The sequence below is a fragment of the Dendropsophus ebraccatus genome, chromosome 7 (assembly GCF_027789765.1).
Source record: "Dendropsophus ebraccatus isolate aDenEbr1 chromosome 7, aDenEbr1.pat, whole genome shotgun sequence".
NCBI lineage: Eukaryota > Metazoa > Chordata > Amphibia > Anura > Hylidae > Dendropsophus > Dendropsophus ebraccatus.
The window spans coordinates 61,289,353-61,309,332 of NC_091460.1; the positions used below are offsets into that span (position 1 = coordinate 61,289,353).

Below are 19,980 nucleotides of genomic sequence, written 5' to 3' on the forward strand. Positions count from 1 at the left end.
TTGTATTTGAAATAACATTGTTTTTACATCAAACTTTGCTTTCGTCTAAGAATCCACCTTTTGCAGCAATTCCAGCATTGCACACCTTTGGCATTCTAGCTATTAATCTGTTGAGGTAAGCTGGAGAAATTCTAGAAGCAGCTCCCACAAGTTGGATTGGTTGGATGGGCACTTCTGGCGTACCATACGGTCAAGCTGCTCCCACAACAGCTCAATGGGGTTCAGATCTGGTGACTGCGCTGGCCACTCCATTACCGATAGTATACCAGCTGCCTGCTTCTACTGTAAATAGTTCTTGCACAATTTGGAGGTGTGTTTAGGGTCATTGTCCTGTTGTAGGATGAAATTGGCTCCAATCAAGCGCTGTCCACTGGGTATGGCATGGCGTTGCAAAATTGAGTGATAGCCTTCCTTATTCAGAATCCCTTTTACCCTTTACAAATCTCCCACCTTACCAGCACCAAAGCAACCCCAGACCATCACATTACCTCCACCATGCTTAACAGATGGCGTCAGGCATTCTTCCAGCATCTTTTCATTTGATCTGCATCTCACAAACGTTCTTCTTTGTGATCCAAACACCTCAAACTTGGATTCATCCGTCCACAACACTTTTTTCCAGTCTTCCTCTGTCCAATGTCTGTTCTTTTGCCCATCTTAATCTTTTTCTTTTATTGCCCAGTCTCAGATATGGCTTTTTCTTTGCCACTCTGCCCTGAAGCCCAAAATCCTGCAGCCGCCTCTTCACTGTAGATGTTGACACTGGTGTTTTGCGGGTACTATTTAATGAAGATGCCAGTTGGGGACCTGTGAGGTGTCTGTTTCTCAAACTAGAGACTCTAATGTGCTTATCTTCTTGCTCAGTTGTGCAACGCGGCCTCCCACTTCTTTTTCTACTCTGGTTAGAGCCTGTTTGTGCTGTCCTCTGAAGGGAGTAGTACACATCTTCAATTTCTTAGCAATTTTTTGCATGGAATAGCCTTCATTTCTAAGAACAAGAATAGACTGTTGAGTTTCAGATGAATGTTCTCTTCTTCTGGCCATTTTGAGCGTTTAATTGACCCCACAAATGTGATGCTCCAGAAACACAATCTGCTCAAAGGAAGGTCAGTTTTGTAGCTTCTGTAACAAGCTAGACTGTTTTCAGATGTGTGAACATGATTGCACAAGGGTTTTCTAATCATCAATTAGCCTTCTGAGCCAATGAGCAAACACATTGTACCATTAGAACACTGGAGTGATAGTTGCTGGAAATGTCTCTATACACCTATGTAGATATTGCACCAAAAACCAGACATTTGCAGCTAGAATAGTCATTTACTACATTAGCAATGTATAGAGTGTATTTGTTTAAAGTTATGTTCATTGAAAAGTACAGTGCTTTTCCTCCAAAAATAAGGACATTTCAATGTGACCCCAAACTTTTGAACGGTAGTGTGTATGTATATATATATATATATATATATATATATTTAATAGTGATAAGACTAGGCAAAACGTAATCCTTCTGGTGGTGCCTGGTCCCTATTAGATAAGACGATCTGAGTAAGCAAGTGAGCGTCAATCTGTCAGATCAGCATTTGCTTCCTCCTCGTTCCCTGCTATTACACATGCCTACTGCGAGGTAAGAGTGAGGGGGGCGTGGAGAGCTGCAGGAGGGGCTCATAGGAGACAGCGGCGGTCTGCTGCTGCAGCACCCGTTACACAGAGCGAAGGCCAACAGACCATCACTATCGTTATATATTTTTTTAAATGTTAAAAGACAAGGATAAGCCAACATTGTACATCAGCTAATCAATGCTTTTTAACAGGAGCTATTACACCACACGATTATTGGCCAAAATGGCTAATAATAGGCCAAATACAGCTGATGATCGCTTGTACTCTCTTTACAATCCACACTCTCTTGTCCCCTCTTGACACAAGGATGTGGCTGCATTCCCACGTTCCGTGATCCTGACAGATCACGGACGTGGAATGCCAGTACCGGAGTCCCCCTGCGTCCGGACAGCATCTGTAATTAGATGCTGGGAGCGGGGGAGACTGTATTCATAAGCGCCGCGCTGTAGTAACAGCACCGCGCGGCTGATTCATAACAGCACGGCGCTTATGAATACAGTCTCCCTCGCTCCCAGCATCTAATAGCAGATGCTGTACGGGCGCAGGGGGACTCCGGTACTGGCATTCCACGTCCGTGATCCGTCAGGATCACGGAACGTGGGAATGCAGCCTTAGCCAATCACTGTACATTTTCTTACCACCAGCTGAGAAGTCGTGACAAGTACCATTGAAACTTAAAAAAAAAAAAAAAAATCAGGCCAATCTACTGCTATGGAGCCCATTACTGTCAACAGTCTGAGCCTACTGAGGGATCCTCTGACCCTGCAAATACAAGGTAAACCAACCTCATCTTTGATATTAAATACTAACTGGCCACAAGACCTTCACCTCTCCAAATTCCCATGTACAAGCCTGGTAATGTATCACCAAAAGCTAATTACAGCCAAGCTAGAAAAACATGTGCAGCGACTTATGTATTCCCTTCAATAGTATAACACAATCTAGGTTACTACCAGATAAATGGCTTCCTTATGTTCCTGTGATTAGCGGTAGGTGATCTGATTTACTGAGCAGAACGGCGAGCCTATAATTATAACCAGCATTATTTTGTCAGTGGTTCAAAGATCTGGAGATGAAAAATTATTTTCAGACCTGAAAGAATAACTCAGCCCCCTCATAGACTAAGGACCCCACAGCACATCATCTCCTGGTATAATCTGCTTGTTTTAGCATATTTATGTCCTAGACCAGTATGGTTGATTTCACTGTACAGCACATACATGCTGAATGAGGGGCCATGCTGGTATCATATAACAGTATACTATGTGTAATACACAGAACTTTTCCAAAATAAAAAAAGCATAATCCTCAGTACTTCTTTGTTAGGCTAGGTTCACACTGCTTTTTTGCAATCCGTTTTTTTGCAAAAAATTGATGCATTTGTGTGCATCCGTTTTGATCCGTTTTTCCATTGACTTCCATTGGATCTGTTTTTTGTAACGGACACAAAAACGTATCTGACACCACTTTTGCGTCCGTAAAAAAAAAAACTGATCCGTTTTGGTCCATTTTTTTCACAATGGAAGTCAATGGAAAAAACGGATGCACACAAATGCATCAATTTTTTTTATCCGTTTTTCATCTGTTTTTTGCAAAAAAAAGGATGAAAAAAAACGGAATGCAAAAACGCAGTGTGAACCTAGCCTTAGGAAGATAAAGATTCTTCTTAGCTGGGATAGCTGTAAAGACTTGACAATATATGTTTTTTTTTATAGATCTTTTAAGCTATTTTATAGACTGTCAGGTATACAATTACACAGACAACATCTTATCATTACCCCTATCGGTATTCCTGTAACCCTAATGTACGCCTCACTGTTACAGTGCCTCTCTCCAACATTTCTGTTGTGCTACGTATTCACATCTGCTTCCATGTACCTTTCCTAGTATGTACTGTATATATCCAGTATGTTTGCGTAGAGATTTCAATGAAGGCTATACTAAGATATATTATAAGGTGTAGTCTATAGGGCATAATGGATATCATTGGATCAGGTACTACATGATAAAGCTGATCCAACCAAGTATTACAAGACATGTTGCAGTAATTATGTATAACCTGTCATGGCTTATGATCGATCGATCATGTAGATGGCAGCAAGGTAGAAAGTACTGTAAACAGCTAGATGTTATACCACCGAGGGTAAGTAATCCTTTAAGTCTTGAAAGACAAGCCACGTTCTATGCTACTTTTTCTGGCTATGACCAAAGTCTGGTTAAACAGCCAAAGGATTGACTACTGAAATGTAATTCTGAATATGCCTTTGCCTTGTCTGGCAGTGAGATACGCAGCCCAGAGAGCAGGCAGGAGACAGGGGTCTGGTTTTTAGACCCATCTTAAGGCTAAGTTCACACAACGTAAATTTTCAATAAATAACGGTCGTTGCAACACCGGACGCTGTTAGTTGAAAATTAGAATAACATTGTGCCCTATGGAATCCCGGCCAGAGTGTATACACTCCAGCCGGGCCACATAGAAAACTGACATGTTAATAAATAGCGGCCACAAAAAACTAGCAGTGCAGACAATTTAAAGTGCCTCTCCATCCGCACTTTACATTGCCTGCTATGGTGATTTGGAATGCGGGCTTACCTTAATGAACTTGCATTCCAAATCAAAAGAAGTAAAGTTCATCCAGCCGCTACTGCCGTGAGCTTCATTGACAGAGGCAAATCTGTGACATGGCCGTGTCACAGAACAGCCACTGTCACAGCTAGCGTAAACTTAGCCTTATATCCCTTATTGCCTGCTGATCACTAGGGGTGGGGTTAAGGGGGGCCACATAACACACTTTCTTTTTTTAGGCCACCTGTGGACCACCCGTAGATTGTGAACATCATTTGGGTGGTCTGCAATTTAAGGAGTTGACTGGGAAGCAGAAAAGGTTGTACCTCTTCTACTTCCTGACATGTCTCAGAGTAGGAAGTATATCTTCCAAGATATGGGGAGGGGGGTTCCAGTTGCAATAACCTGCAGGTACAACCACACCCACCCATGTTATGTCCCATTGCTGCACGATGGTGCAGTGCCATTATGAAGCTATTGCAAATTGTGTAAGTGATTTGCTACCTGCCCTCTCTTTTCCCAGAGGATATACATTCAAAATATGACAAGTGAGGAAGGGGAATGCCGGGATGCTCTGAAGACCCCCTTTAACTATGCAAGGATGTTTCTGAATGTCCTGGCCGAGTCTACCATGCAAGAAGATGTTACCAATGCAAGAGTGGCCATCAGAGATGGTTTATTGCCATCCCTGCCCTCCTTAACGCTTTTAATGGGGTACTCCGGTGAAAATCTTTTTCTTTCAAATCAACTGGTGTCAGAAAGTTATGTAGATTTGTAGTTTACTTTTATTTACAAATCTCAAGTCTTCCCATACATATCATCTGCTGTATGTCCTGAAGGAAATGTTATTTTCTTTTCAGTCTGACACAGTGATCTCTGCTGCGCCCTCTTTCCGTGACGGGGACTGTCCAGAGCAGCAGCAAATTTCCATAAAAAAATCTCTGCAAAGATGTCAGCAGATAGCACTGTTTTAAGACTGAAAACAACATTTCATGCAGGACATACAGCAGCTGATAAGTAGTGGAAGACTTGAGATTTTTAAAGGGGTACTCCAGCGGGGGGGGGGGGGGGGGCACTTTTTTGCAGGGACCGGGGAAGAGGTGGCCGAGGGAAAAGACGTCCACTCACCTCCCCGGTTCCAGCGGCGGGTCCCGCGGCACGCCGCTCCAGTGCCCGGTTCCCGGACGCTTCCGGGTGTCTGACGCGGGCCTGATACGTCTCAGGTCTGCTCAGCCACTCAGTGACAGAGGCGGGATCTGAGCGGACTTGAAACGGATCCCGCCTCCTTCGCGGAGTGGCTGAGCGGACCTGAGACGTCACGTCTCGGGCCCGCGTCAGACACCCGGAAGTGGCTGGGAACCGGGCACCGGAGCGCCGCGATGTGAGACCCGCCGCTGGAACCAGGGAGGCGAGTGGACATCTTTTCCCTCTGCCACCTCCTCCCCGGTGCCAGCAAAAAAAGTGCCCCCCCCCGCTGGAGTACCCCTTTAAATAGAAGTTAAATACAAATCTATATAACTTTCTGAAACCAGTTGATTTGAAAGATATATACAATAAAAATATATACAACAAAAATGAAGACAACAATTTCTCGTGTATTAAGTATTTAAATACTTTCAAATCTTCAAGAAAAGCTAACCCATCTCTGTTTAGAATGAGGGGAAACTGGCCTGGTGTAGAAGTGGTTACTTATACTGAGAAATTTACCAAAGCTGACAAATGTCTTTCCTTAGTCGGTCCTCTCTGAGTGAGATCACCTACGCTAAGAGATTACCTCAATGCTTACTATAAAAACCACACGGTTCACAGCCCCTACTGTCCTGAACCTTTGTCTCTTACACATCCAGTACAAAGAAACTAATGATAAAAGGAATTAATGAAACGTTCCTAATGGTTATTTCTGGGAAGCGATCCAGCACATGGAACACATCTGTCTGATAAATCCCTGTATTCTTTGTCATTATTATATAAAATAATCCTTACAAAGATGATATGTCCCATACTGCACCGTGGGCAGAACACTGGCCTCCACAATAACAATATTCAATGAAAGACATAAAGGTAAAAAAAAAAACTAATAATACAGGAAATGAAACATCATACGTGAGCAATGCCCCCAGAGTTAGATAAACACTATTTATTTTACTTAAGAGAAAGAAAGTCTTTATGGCTTGTTTTATTAGTCTTATGCTTTTAATCTGATTCAAGTGTCTGATATAATCAGCCACTATGTTATTGTACAGCAAAGAATAAGGCTGTGTTCACATCTCTGTCGGTGACTCTGTTAGTAGTCTCCAACACAGAATCACAGAATATATGATGGCAAAAATTGCACTGAATGCAGCACTTTCAAAAAATGACCAACAACTCAATGGAACCCAACAGATAATTTTAGAAGTCAATGGGGTCTGTTGGGTGCCACTGGTGTCTATTGTGTGACAGATTTGGCAGAGTCTTGGGGCTGTCATAAAAAAAAGAGCAGAGAGAATCAAATATAATTATTAATTCTAAATTCCCCATTATTGTATAAGAATGGTAAAATACAATAATGCAATCCCTGTTCTTCACTTTGTGTTGTACTGTATCGCAGTGTACTAGAAGCAGACACATAACTTGTAGGCTATGTATGTATTGTATTGCAACAGTCCCACTGGCCAGGCAGCTCTCATTAATATGTGTCCACCTTCTTTTTACAACTTTGCAATTTATAGCTCTGTAATGCCACAAAAAGGTGTGTAGCCACTGTTTAAAAATCTGGACTTGTGTTGCTAGAGGGTACCAGGTTACTAGCCCAACCAAAAGCAGTCCTGGTGCGGCTAGCAGATGGCCAAGGAGGACAGAAGGTCCTGATGCCAGGCATCAGGAAACAGACAGAAGTGTTTAGTGGGCTGGTAGTGGGGTTAGAAGCAGGCAGATTACAGCAGGTAACACTGGTTCAGTGTCAGGTACGGGTAGATAGGTTGTGGCAGGTGGCACAGGTTACAAGTTTGTGGTCTGGATTAGGCATAAATAGGTTGGTGTGATAAACAAGGGTCCGGGAGAGGCAATGGTTAGCAAACAGTCACAGGTCAAATACAGCAGATTAGAAACACGCACCTTCGCTATGGAAAACCAAACTATTGGTCAGGGACACATAAGCAGGTGGAGCAGTCAAGCAAGAATAGAATGAGAAAACAATAGCAGTCTACACAATGCATTTTAAACTGTAACTGTCGTTATAACTTTTAAAATCTAAATCAGCAGTAGATGTGATATAAAGCTTGCTTGCATATAAAGTTTGCAATTTACATTCAGAAAACAGGAAGTCCTGTGTGTCCCAGGCCATCTGAGAGCTCACAGAGAAGGCAGTCATGTGATTGATGGACACATTGAGCCATGACTCTCTGTACTGGGCAGAATTCCTGTGTTTAGGGTACAAACTTAGTGGGCGGATCCGCAGAGAGTTTCTTGCTGCGAATTCACAGCGAGACCCGCTGCGAAACCCTGCCTTGCATGTGTAAAGTAACATATAGAGTTGCCTTATTTCAGCACTAAGCCCTGCAATATCAGGAACTGAAATCTATACTGTAACACATACTATACTCCAAGATGACTTAAATATCAGAAAAGTAAAGTGACGTTATGGGGTAAAGTTTAACACTTAACATATACAATCATTCCTAATTCATATAGTTCCATAATGTGACAGCCACTAAGGTTTATCATAAAAAATATCTGCTCTAAGCACATAGAGCAGAGACACATCAGCTGGTATATGAAATATGGGCTATAAACACTGGCGGAACTACCGCCGTAGCAGCCGTAGCGGCCGCTACGGGGCCCCGCCGTATCGGGGGCCCGTGGCGCGGGCCCCCGGAGCTCACATAGCCTGTAGCACCCGGCGGCTGAGCAGGCCTCCCAGGTGCTACAGCTGTTTGGGGTCCAGGCAGTGGCCACGAAGGGGGGCCCGCCCGATCAATCACTCTTGTGACCGCAAGCATTGTTTTGCTTGCGGTCACAAGAGTCGGGCTCCGTCTTCCCCCGGCTGCTGCGCGGCTGCCGGGGGTGTCGCGTCTTATCCCCGGCAGCCGCGCATCCCAGAACTCCCTGCGCGCCTTGGGCCCTGACCTCCGGTTCCGGCGCGCAGGGAGTTCTGGGATGCGCGCGCTGCCGGGGATAAGACGCGACACCCCCGGCAGCCGCGCAGCAGCCGGGGACAGACCAGGAGAAGTGAGGATCGACGTGGGAGCGCGTTGTCAGGTGAGTTAAGTTTTGTTTTTTATCAGCCTGCAGGGTGGGGGGAAAGAGGGGGGCATCTATGAGGGTGGGGGGGGGGGGGAAAGAGGGGGGCATCTATGAGGGTGGGGGGGAAAGAGGGGGGCATCTATGAGGGTGGGGGGGAAAGAGGGGGGCATCTATGAGGGTGGGGGGAAGGGGGCCATCTATGAGGGTGGGGGGGAAAGGGGGCCATCTATGAGGGTGGGGGGGAAAGGGGGCCATCTATGAGGGTGGGGGGGAAAGGGAGCATCTATGAGGGTGGGGGGGAAAGAGGGGGGCATCTATGAGGGTGGGGGGGAAAGGGGGCCATCTATGAGGGTGGGGGAAAGAGGGGGACATCTATGAGCGTGGGGGGGGAAAGAGGGGGACATCTATGAGGGTGGGGGGGAAAGAGGGGGACATCTATGAGGGTGGGGGGAAAGAGGGGGGCATCTATGAGGGTGGGGGGGAAAGAGGGGGACATCTATAAGGGAGGGTGGGGGGAGAGGGGACCATCCATAAGGGGGGAGAGGGGACCATCCATAAGGGAGGGTGGGGGGAAAGGGGGCCATCTATAAGGAGGGGGGAGAGGAGGCCATCTATAAGGGAGGGGGTAGAGGAGGCCATCTATATGGAGGGGGAGAGGAGGCCATCTATAAGGGAGGGTGGGGGGAGAGGGGGCCATCTATAAGGAGGGCAACATGGGGGGAGAGGGGCCATCTATTTGGGGGGGGCAACATAGGGGGAGAGGGAATACACAGAGGGGGGCATATATTATTAGGGGGTCACAGAGTCAGGGCTACCCACTAAATGAGGGTGTAAAGGGGACAGTACAGATGTGCAGTGTGTATAGAGATGAGGATGGTGCCAGAGTGAGGAGTCTAATATGTCTGTCTGGCAGATTCTGTGGATTTGTGGCTCGGAGAAGTTCTCATAATGGCCCAGGACGGATGGAGAAGATGAAAAGGAAAGAACTCCGATCAGAGAAGACGTCCCCTGTGAGTCACTTAATATAACTGTACTGTAATTTATATGGTGTACAGAACCTGTGTAGAGCTGAGTGTGTTTATGGCGTAGTGGTCGATTGAGGGGGTTGGGGCCCCAATCAAAAGTTTGCTATGGGGCCCAGCCATTTCTAGTTACGCCCCTGGCTATAAAGGATCATAAATGGTTAGTGGCTTGTTGGCAGGTTATGTAGTAAGGGATAACTCTGTCACTACCTTGTATCTATGTATGTATATATTGCTTGCATGTAGTCCTTAAGGTGTTTCTGAATGTTTTTAGATCTATCTTATTTTCTCTCTCTCCAGGTGACTGTGATGGAGATTCTTTGTACTGCATTTTATGACAAGGTGATGAAAACAAGTCTCACTAGAAGACGCCCATAAGGTATAAATATATTATGAAGGTTAGCATAGGGGGCAGCTGTGCTCCAGGTGTGCCGATTCCGGTCACTGTGAAAGTTATACAAGTACAATAAGCCTCTATACCAAGGATAATTTGTAGTAACGCCAACTAAAAATGAGCAACCAAGTAGTTACAAAAAGCCAGACATGCTGCTTGTGAAACCAACACAACCAGTGTGTATAATGTAACCCACAAAACCATACAATGCAGTAGTGAGAACAGTCATGGTGTAAAATGTCAAGTTTACAAAGAGTCTACTTTGTGGTTTGCAGAAGTTACAAAACAACATTGCAATCTATTAGTATTTTTCACTACATTTTGGAATGTAATTCGTATTGCTTCCAATAGACTCTCTAAGGTAACACAGAAAAACGAAATTCCTGCACTCACATTCTTGTTGTCTTATGCTTCTCAATTTAGGTTTTAGGTGGGATGAAATGTATAATGTACCCCACATTCCCAGCCACTAACTCTAAAAGTGAGTAAGTGAGTACCCAGAGCTTTCCTCCCTATTGCACTACTGTGTTTTCCATTTGCACTATGCCATCACAGAAGTGTAGACCATATGTCTATTGAAAGGTAACCCAGAAAAAAGATGGTCCTTCATTATCACCGAAGTGTATCACCTCCCCCCCCCCATTATCACTCTCCCCTCCAGCCCACCCCCCCCCCCCTCCCCCGCTTGAAGTTCCGCCGGTCCCATAGGCTTCATAGTGAATATCAATTCTTTGGGCGGACAGCTAAATCCGCCTGAGCACAGAATGGAGTATATGGGATGGGCTGAGAGTCAAGCAAAAGCGTGCACAGAATCAGCAAGTTATCCGCGTGATTTCCGTAGTGACCAGGGGCCCAAAGCCTCTGAGTCCTGATTCCCCAGCCTATATATACACAATGACTGTAAGCTTGTTTGTATGAGTTTTGTACACAGGACTAGTTGTGTAGGAGGAGGAGGTAGGACTCACAGGCTTTCTATGAGTCTTGGGGAAATTTATACACTTCTATACATGAAGATACTGAATTAAGTCACAGAAAATAACCAGTTCAAAGTCTTCTTCTTTATCATATGATCAATTTATATTGGGAATGTATGAAGAACCCTGAAAAGCACTGTACCTCTATAATAATAAGTTTATTTTTATAGTTCCAACACATTTCACAGCACTTTACAATTGTGGGGGTACATACACGGACAAAAATCAGAGATTACAAAGTTACGGCCCTGCTGGCCAGCTTACAATCATGACTATGGCCCTTATTTAGTCAGATTTAGTGGACGTTAGTGGTTTTTAGTCTCCCAAACAGATAGATTTAGTGAACTGCCCCCAGTAAATCTGCTGGGTTTTCACAACAAAACTAAAACCTAACTTTCCTGCCACCCTAGAGGAGGTTGAGTTTTAGAAAAAAACAATAAAAAATAGTTTGTCTGATAAATATGTTGGTTATAGTGGGTTTAAAAGGAACATGCCAACTTTCTACTATTGCTACATGGTTAGGTATATATAGGGTCCTTCCCAAACCTAGCATTTTATATTACCTTTCTAAATAGTACAGTCAAAGCAATAAATAATGATCACCGATGCCATATGCATTATATAGTCTGTGCACAAGCAGATTAATTGACAATTCAGCCACTGTTTTTAACATGCCAATGTGTTACTTGGGCTTGTATCAATATCTGTTTTTGTAGCACTTTAGTTACCATGACCAGTTTCTGGAGAACTATTGTGTGCCATTTTATCACACAGAAGACTTGGTATAATTACAACTTGTATTAACTTCTGCTGACTTGGAGACTTTATCAAATACTAATGTGGAATGATAGATTTCTCCCTTTCTATAATTCCACATTTCCTCAATCCCTGCGTCCATCCTCCCACACACAGACAGTTATAGCAATTGGCAGTCGGTGATTTTAAGCAGCAACAGGAATTATTTGCAGGCGTTGGCACTTGGTACTTTGTCAAAGAAAAGCATGGTACAGGGCCTCCTTCCTTATTAACGTAGTCCTATAGCGGGAACTGCCAATTACTTCCTATTTATTCTACTCATTATTATCAACAAATTTACTAAGAAGCCTCAGTGATTCTACACTGACCGCAAGACATAAAGTAGCAGCTGCTTTCGGGGAAAAAAATGTTTTATTGTAGCTGCAACACTGGAAGTAACCAAGTTGCCAGTAGTGCCATATTGTAGAATGGTAACCAACTTATCTTAATAGATGTACAACTATATATATATATATGTGGAGTTTACCTGCAAGACCAGTCTTTCGAATGCAAGCAGGGTGTCCCACTTGGCACATTCAGGATGTTTTAATGTCTGGACTGCAGCTAAGGCCAGCTGAAGCAGACCACAGTGGTTTTCTAGAGCTTGCTTGTTTTGTTTGAAGAGAAGAGTATGGGATCGGAGTTGCTCAGGAGTTACTCTACCTGTAAATAGGAAAGGAAGCCAACATTAATCACGGCTTTATATAACATTATTAAAACAGGACAAGAGAAAAATAAATGAATCCCTGTATTGTTTTCATTTTTACCATTTAGTCTACAGTTCTTACTTATAGAATTCATGATTCTAAAAAGTATGCATTACATTCTGCAAATGTATTGCACCATTGCATCTTAGGGAAGAAATATTGTATATATTCTATATACTTTTTTGTAGAATAGATAAATCCCGGTACTCACCAGATGAAGTAATGCTTATTTATTGGTGCACAACAGACAGGTACACTAAGGATGCTTTTCGGCTAACATAGCATTCCTCAGTTCATGAGCTGATGAAGGCTATGTTAGACGAAACACGTCCTTAATGTACCCAGGGCCGGCGTTAGGGGGGGGCAAGCAGGGCAAATGCCCAGGGCCCCCATCCCCCAGGGGCCCCCTACCGCAGTTCCAGTGGAGAGGAGAGCACAGACAGCATCCTGCAGCGTCTGGGAGTGATCCCTGGCTGCTGCTATCAGGGGTCATGCAGAGGCTGCAGGACGCTGGGCTCCGTGTCTGCTCCCCCTCCCTCCAGCTCCTCTCTGCACGTGACTTCCTGCTCTGGTGTGGAGCTGTCGGGACGATGGAGGAGAGGGCTTCCGGGTGAGGATGACAGCCGCCTGCTGCAAGGAACATGAGGGAGATGCACCACTACACCCAGCATGCTAGAGGGAGTAAGTATTCTGTACATGTAGTGTGTAATGTGTATGAATGTAGGTGTATAATGCATGAATGTAGTGTGTGTTACATGTCCTGTGTATAGTGTGTGGACTGGATGGTTTGTATCTGTATAATGTGTTTTCATGGGTGTGTGAGTGTGTGTATATATATATATATATATAATGGTGTGTGTGTATAAGCACTGCTGACTCCAAGTGTTGAGGTGAATAGACTGTATATAGGAGCTGCAGCCATTCTCCGGCCTCATCAGTCCTATGTAATTGCTGCAGCTCCTATGTATAGTGTATGATGACATCACTAAGGCAATACGGTGTATTTTATTGAGAAAAAAATAAGGTGGTATTCAGTCTTTAGGTGGTGGTCACTGTATGGTGGTAATATTGGTCTGTATATAGTGTCATTATGCAGTGGTCACTCTTTGGCATTAATATTGGTCTGTATATAGCGTATATATATACACTCATTACTGCCATAGATTTACTACCACATAATGACACTATATACAGACCAATATTACCACCATACAGTGACCACCACATAATGACTCTATATACACACTATATACAGACCAATAGTACAACCATAGAGTGATCGCCACATAATATTGGTCTGTATATAGTGTGTATATAGAGTCATTATACAGGGGTCAGTCTATGGCAGTAATTTTGGTCTGTATATAGAGTCATTATGCAGTGGTCACTCTATGGCGGTAATATTGGTCTGTATATAGTGTCATTATGCAGTGGTCACTCTTTGGCATTAATATTGGTCTGTATATAGCGTATATATATATACACTCATTACTGCCATAGATTGACTACCACATAATGACACTATATACAGACCAATATTACCGCCATACAGTGACCACCACATAATGACTCTATATACACACTATATACAGACCAATAGTACAACCATAGAGTGATCGCCCACATAATATTGGTCTGTATATAGTGTGTATATAGAGTCATTATACAGGGGTCAGTCTATGGCAGTAATTTTGGTCTGTATATAGAGTCATTATGCAGTGGTCACTCTATGGCGGTAATATTGGTCTGTATATAGTGTCATTATGCAGTGGTCACTCTTTGGCATTAATATTGGTCTGTATATAGCGTATATATAGAGTCATTATTGCCATAGATTGACTACCACATAATGACACTATATACAGTACAGCCACAGTACAGTATATATAGTACAGCCATAGAGTGATCGCCACATAATATTGGTCTGCATACAGTGTATATAGAGTCATTATACAGGGGTCAGTCTATGGCAGTAATATTGGTCTGTATATAGAGTCATTATGCAGTGGTCACTCTATGGCGGTAATATTGGTCTGTATATAGAGTGTATATAAAGTCATTATACAGGGGTCAGCCTATGGCAATAATATTGGTCTGTATATAGCGTAGAGTCATTACTGCCATAGATTGACTGCCACATAATGACTCTATATATACACTATATACACCAATAGTACAGCCATAGGGTGACAGCCACATAATATTGGTCTGTATACAGTGTATATACAGTCATTTATTATACAGTGGTCAGTCTATAGCGGTAATATTGGTCTGTATATAGTGTATATAGAGTCATTATGCGGTGGTCACTCTATGGAGGTAACATTGGTCTGTATATAGTGTATATAGAGTCATTATGGGGAGGTCACTTTTATGGTGGTAATATTGGCCTAAATATAGTGTGTTTTCTTCAATAACGGTATGGAGGTAATATTTGGTCCTGATTATAGTGATTTTTTTAAATTTATTTTTTTAAAGCAATTCATATAAATAGTTCTTGTATTTACACCCCTAGCGGGCAGTCCTGACATTTAGCGGCAGTCCTGGCATTTAGCGGCATTCCTGGCATTTAGCGGCAGTCCTGGCATGTAGTGGCAGTCCCAGAATGTAGCGGCGGTCCTGACATGTAGGGGCAGTCCCAGAATGTAGCGGCGGTCCTGACATGTAGGGGCAGTCCCGACATGTAGGGGCGGTCCCGACATGTAGGGGCGGTCCCGACATGTAGGGTCGGTCCCGACATGTAGGGTCGGTCCCGACATGTAGGGGCGGTCCCGACATGTAGGGGCGGTCCCGACATGTAGGGGCGGTCCCGACATGTAGGGGCGGTCCTGACATGTAGAGGCGGTCCCGACATGTAGGGGCGGTCCCGACATGTAGGGGCGGTCCCGACATGTAGCTGCGGTCCCGGCATGTAGCTGCGGTCCCGGCATGTAGCGGTAGTCCTGACATGTAGCGGCATGTAAACTTCTGAACTGAGTAAGGGCCCTAATACATGGAGCGAAAATTGTCCGAATCAGGACGCTATCGCTCTGTGAGGACACTGGGGACAACGGGGAACATGATCAGGTAGTATATATCACAGACAAGGCCTGAGGACACCGGGGAACATGATCAGGTAGTATATATCACAGACAAGGCCTGAGGACACCGGGGAACATGATCAGGTAGTATATATCACAGACAAGGCCTGAGGACACCGGGGAACATGATCAGGTAGTATATATCACAGACATGGCCTGAGGACACCGGGGAACGTGATCAGGTAGTATATATATCTTTATTGTTTACTATATACAGCAAGGATTGCACACACATCACTAATGATATACTGTATATATACACATAGGGGGAGATTTATCAAACATAGTGTAAAGTGAAACTGGCTCAGTTGCCCCTAGCAACTTATCAGATTCCACCTTTCATTACTCAGATTCTAAGTAGGTGGAATCTGATTGGTTGCTAGGGGCAACTGAGCCAGTTCTTCTTTACACCAGTTTGATAAATCTCCTCCATAGGTTTTGCTGTAGTAGGCTCTCTAAGCGAGCTCCATTCTACCAGATTGGCGCTCACTTCTGCAGAATATCAGGCCGTGTAATACGGCCTTAAAAGTGGCCGTATGCTTCCAATAACTGCTGGCTGAACATTCCTTCAGCTGACAATTATCTCTCCCATCTGGTCCCGTCCTCCCCATACACAGAAATTTGGCACATCTGAGTTTTCCTGTGTTTTCTATGAGAGGGTAAAGCCATAGCCATACAGATCTGATGGTGGCTTATCTCTCTTAGAACAAAGAGGTTGGGCATTGATTTTCCATCAAGCTTGATCCCCTATGTCCACTGATATCATCTGTCAGAGGACTGTCCAGAGAGCCCCATACACCTTACACTGATGGCCGAACCCACCAGGAGCAACAGGAACCACCAACAAAAGAGTAAAATGTATGGGGACCTTAAATTGTTGCTAAAATATTTCAGCATTTGGGGCCCCACCTTTAACTTTGCCCAGGGCCACATCTAGTCTAAAACCGGCCCTGAATGTACCTGCAAGTTATGCGCCAATAAATAAGAAATACTCCATCTGGTGAGTACCGGGATTCATCTGTGGTGTACCCCCAGTGTAATGTTATATCGGAGGAGCAGGCGGTCACTTGTTAGGTGTTGTAGTGTGACTGCACTTCTATGGTGGATGGCCAAGATGCAGCCAGACCTTGAGATGTTGTCATGTGACGCCAGTGCCTGGAGGGCACAAAGGTGTGCTAGCACACCTGCTTTTATTTTATCGGGTTGGCTGTACACTTTTTCCCTGTGGTCAGTGTCCTGCTGGGTTGCTACTGGGTCCCTTGGGGTTATGTAGTCACGGATGTCAAGAGTGGTGCAGTGACCCTCCCGGATGGTAGGAGCCGCCACCTACAGAAAGTTGAGAATGTGCCAAGGTTGCGGTGTGTGTGCTTTGGCGGTGGTGGCGAATAATCACAGAGTCTTGGAATAAAGTTGAGTTAGTTTACTAATTGTAAATGTGCAGCTGCTAATACAGAACTGACAGTATAAGGTCTCTTTAATTAAAGTCTCTGAAACACACTTGACAAAGTTCCAATAAACACTTGATAAGAGAACGACCAGATCTGTAGTAGAAGTGCAGTTTAGGATATAGTCATGTTGGTTTAGTTGTGCTGAGTAATACAAGAAGTAGAGTAGCAGACAGGAGGATGCCGTGAGAGTCCCAACCCATGTAGTTATGTGCTCTGCCGGGATGTATTCACTACTTTTGCCTCCTTTATGTTTTCATACATATGCAAATGTAGCAATATGTTTTGATCAATGCATGAAAAACGTAACAATGTAAAATGTATATTTCTCCCTTACCTTTTAAAACATTTCACACAAACTAATAATGTCTCTGTTGGTCATGTCTCTCTAGCACTCCTCCTTCCCTCTGGACGGATTTCTATGACCAGCTGTAATCTGATCCCTCAATGACCTGTACTCTATGTCATCAAACAGATTTTAGGGTGCCTTTACATGTATCATATTGCAGCAGTTTTCACGTTGTGAGTTCCGCAGCAAAATCTGCTGCAATAACTCAACAGCTACCAGGCAGGGGCGTAGCTAATGTCTCTTGGGCCCTGGTCTATCTCAAGACTGATATTACCAATAATACCAGTATATGGGAAATATCACCATGCATATTACCGCCATACTGTTACTAACCAAATCCTGTATACTGAGACCAATATTGCCAATAATACCAGTATATAGGAAGGAAATATTACCGCCACACCACAACCACCATATTGTTACTGACCAGATCCTGAATACTAAATCCAATAAAACACAGTACCAGATAACAAGTAACAAATAACACCACCACATACTGACTAATGCCACCGCAGCTACTGACTAATACCACCACATACTGACTAATGTCACCACATACTGACTAACACCACCGCTGCTACTGTACACAGATCACTATCACCTCATCCAGTCATATAGAGGTAGCCGTTACATCAGGTGACTCACATGGGACGTCTTCTCTGATCGGAGTTCTTCCCTTTTTATCTTCTTCTTCTGTCCTCCGCCGTTATGAAAACTTCTACGAGCCACGAACCACAGAATCTGCCAGACAGACATGTTAGGCTCCTCACTTTGTCACCATCCTCATCTCTCTACACACTGCACATCTGTATTGGCCCCTTTACACCCTCATTTAGTGGGTAGGCTGACTCTATGTGACCCCCTTATAGTATATGCCCCCCTCTGTGATCCACTATAGTACATGCCCTAATGCATACTCTCCCCATGTAATCCCCCAATGTTTCCCCCTTATAGATGCCCCTTATAATGGTCCCCACATAAATGGCCCCCATTGTAATCCCCTTTATAGATGGTCCCATTGTAATCCCCCTTTATAATCCCCCTTATAGATGGCCCCCATTGTAATCCCCCTTATAGATGGCCCCCATTGTAATCCCCCTTTATAGATGGCTACCGTTGTAATCCTCCTTTATAGATGGCCCCCATTGTAATCCCCCTTTGTAGATGGCCCTCACTGTAATCCCCCTTTGTAGATGGCCCCTATTGTAATCCCCCTTTATGATGGCCATTATAATGGCCCCCAGTCTGTGCAAAAAAAACAAAAAAACACACAACTCACCTGACAACTCGCACCCCCGCCGTGTCTCTCTCCTCCTCGGTCTGGCTGTCGGCTGCTGCGCGGCTCCCGACTCCATGTCTGTCCCGTCCCCGGCCGCACACGCACCATAGAGCTTTGTGCCCGCTGGGGATGGTACTTCCGGCACAGAGGTCAATGCACCGGAAGAAGTACCATCCCCGGTGTACACAGAGCTCTATGGTGCGTGTGCGGCCGGGACAGACATGAAGCCGGGAGCCGCACGGCAGCCGGGGCCCGTCCCAGTCTCCCTCTTGTGACCGCAAGCAAAACCCTGCTTGCGGTCACAAGAGGGAATCGGAGGGGGGCAGTGCAGTGGCAAGGGGGGGGCGTCGTGGGCCCTCCCTTGGTAGCGGCCCGGTCGCAGCGGTGACTGCTGCAAACGCGGTAGCTACACCACTGCTACCAGGCTAACAAATGAATAAATTATCTGTCTGCGCTTCAGCTTGCTTCTTTGGCTCCGGAGGCACTGCTGTCCCGGTCAGTAGCTGCAGTGAAATCCTGCACGGATTGGCTGAGCAGGAGCCGGCGATGGAGAAGCAAGGAGACCCAGGAGTTGGAGAATCAAGCTGGAGCATGGACAGATAATGTATTCACTTGTTAGCCCAGCAGCTGTTGAGTTAAGTAGGCTGTGGCTACATTTTGGGCAGTGGAATGAAAATCTACTGTGAGAATGTAGAGCCCATAGGCCATAACAGTACACAGTATCACAGCAGATTTTGCTGTGGAACCCGCAGAGTAAAATTCGCTGCGATGCAGTACACGTGAAGGCACCCTTTTAGGGTAGCTTCACACATACCAGAATTGCAGCAGATTTCACACTGCAAGTTCCGCAGTGAAATTCCACTGCAATTCCCAGTACTGTCAGTTTGTACGGGATTACATACATGCAGCAGATTTTTCATCCCGCTGAGAGTATGAAAACCCGGCCCCCCCCTCAACCTACCGCTGACTAGTGAATACTTTACGAGTCCGCGCTCTGGCCTGCTTTTGTGGCCCCCTGCTCCCTGATGTCCCGATGAGCCCAGTGAGCTGTCCCACCACAGGCACTGAGTCAGCGGTGGGGTAAGGGGGATGGGGTTTACATACTCGCAGCGGAATGAAAATTGGGAAAAATAGGAATTGCAGCGGACTTCACTGTGGGACTTGCAGTATGAAATTCGCTGCGATTCTGGTATGTGTGAAGCTACCCTAAAGCAATTTTTGCAAAGCTAATGTTAACTTTAGGAGGGGGTGGCAGGAATTAAGGCCTGAAAACTGGAGAAAGATATAATACAGTTTGTATTTATTAAGTTTCTTGCATTTACTTACAATGTAGATTTATGCAAAGCTTGAAGTAAAGTACTTTTGAAGAATAGGATGCCAACTGTGCTAGTTCTGCCGTCAAAAATACTTGTGAGACTAAAAGAAACCCAGCTGAAATCCCAGGACTGTATTATTTCAGGGACATGAACAATCCTTGATTGTCAGTTTGGATGGTCAGAGAAAAGTATAAATAAGTTGCTTAAAG

The 19,980-nt window shown here is 44.7% G+C and overlaps 1 protein-coding gene across 1 annotated transcript in view; it reads right to left on the bottom strand.

Moving 5' to 3' along the window:
- The window catches only part of SCFD2 (sec1 family domain containing 2), a 398,883-nt gene that overhangs the window by 341,384 nt on the left and 37,519 nt on the right, over positions 1-19,980 (bottom strand). Inside the window, 1 exon segment of the mRNA XM_069977619.1 lies at positions 12,083-12,258. Coding sequence (XP_069833720.1) covers positions 12,083-12,258 — 176 coding nt within the window.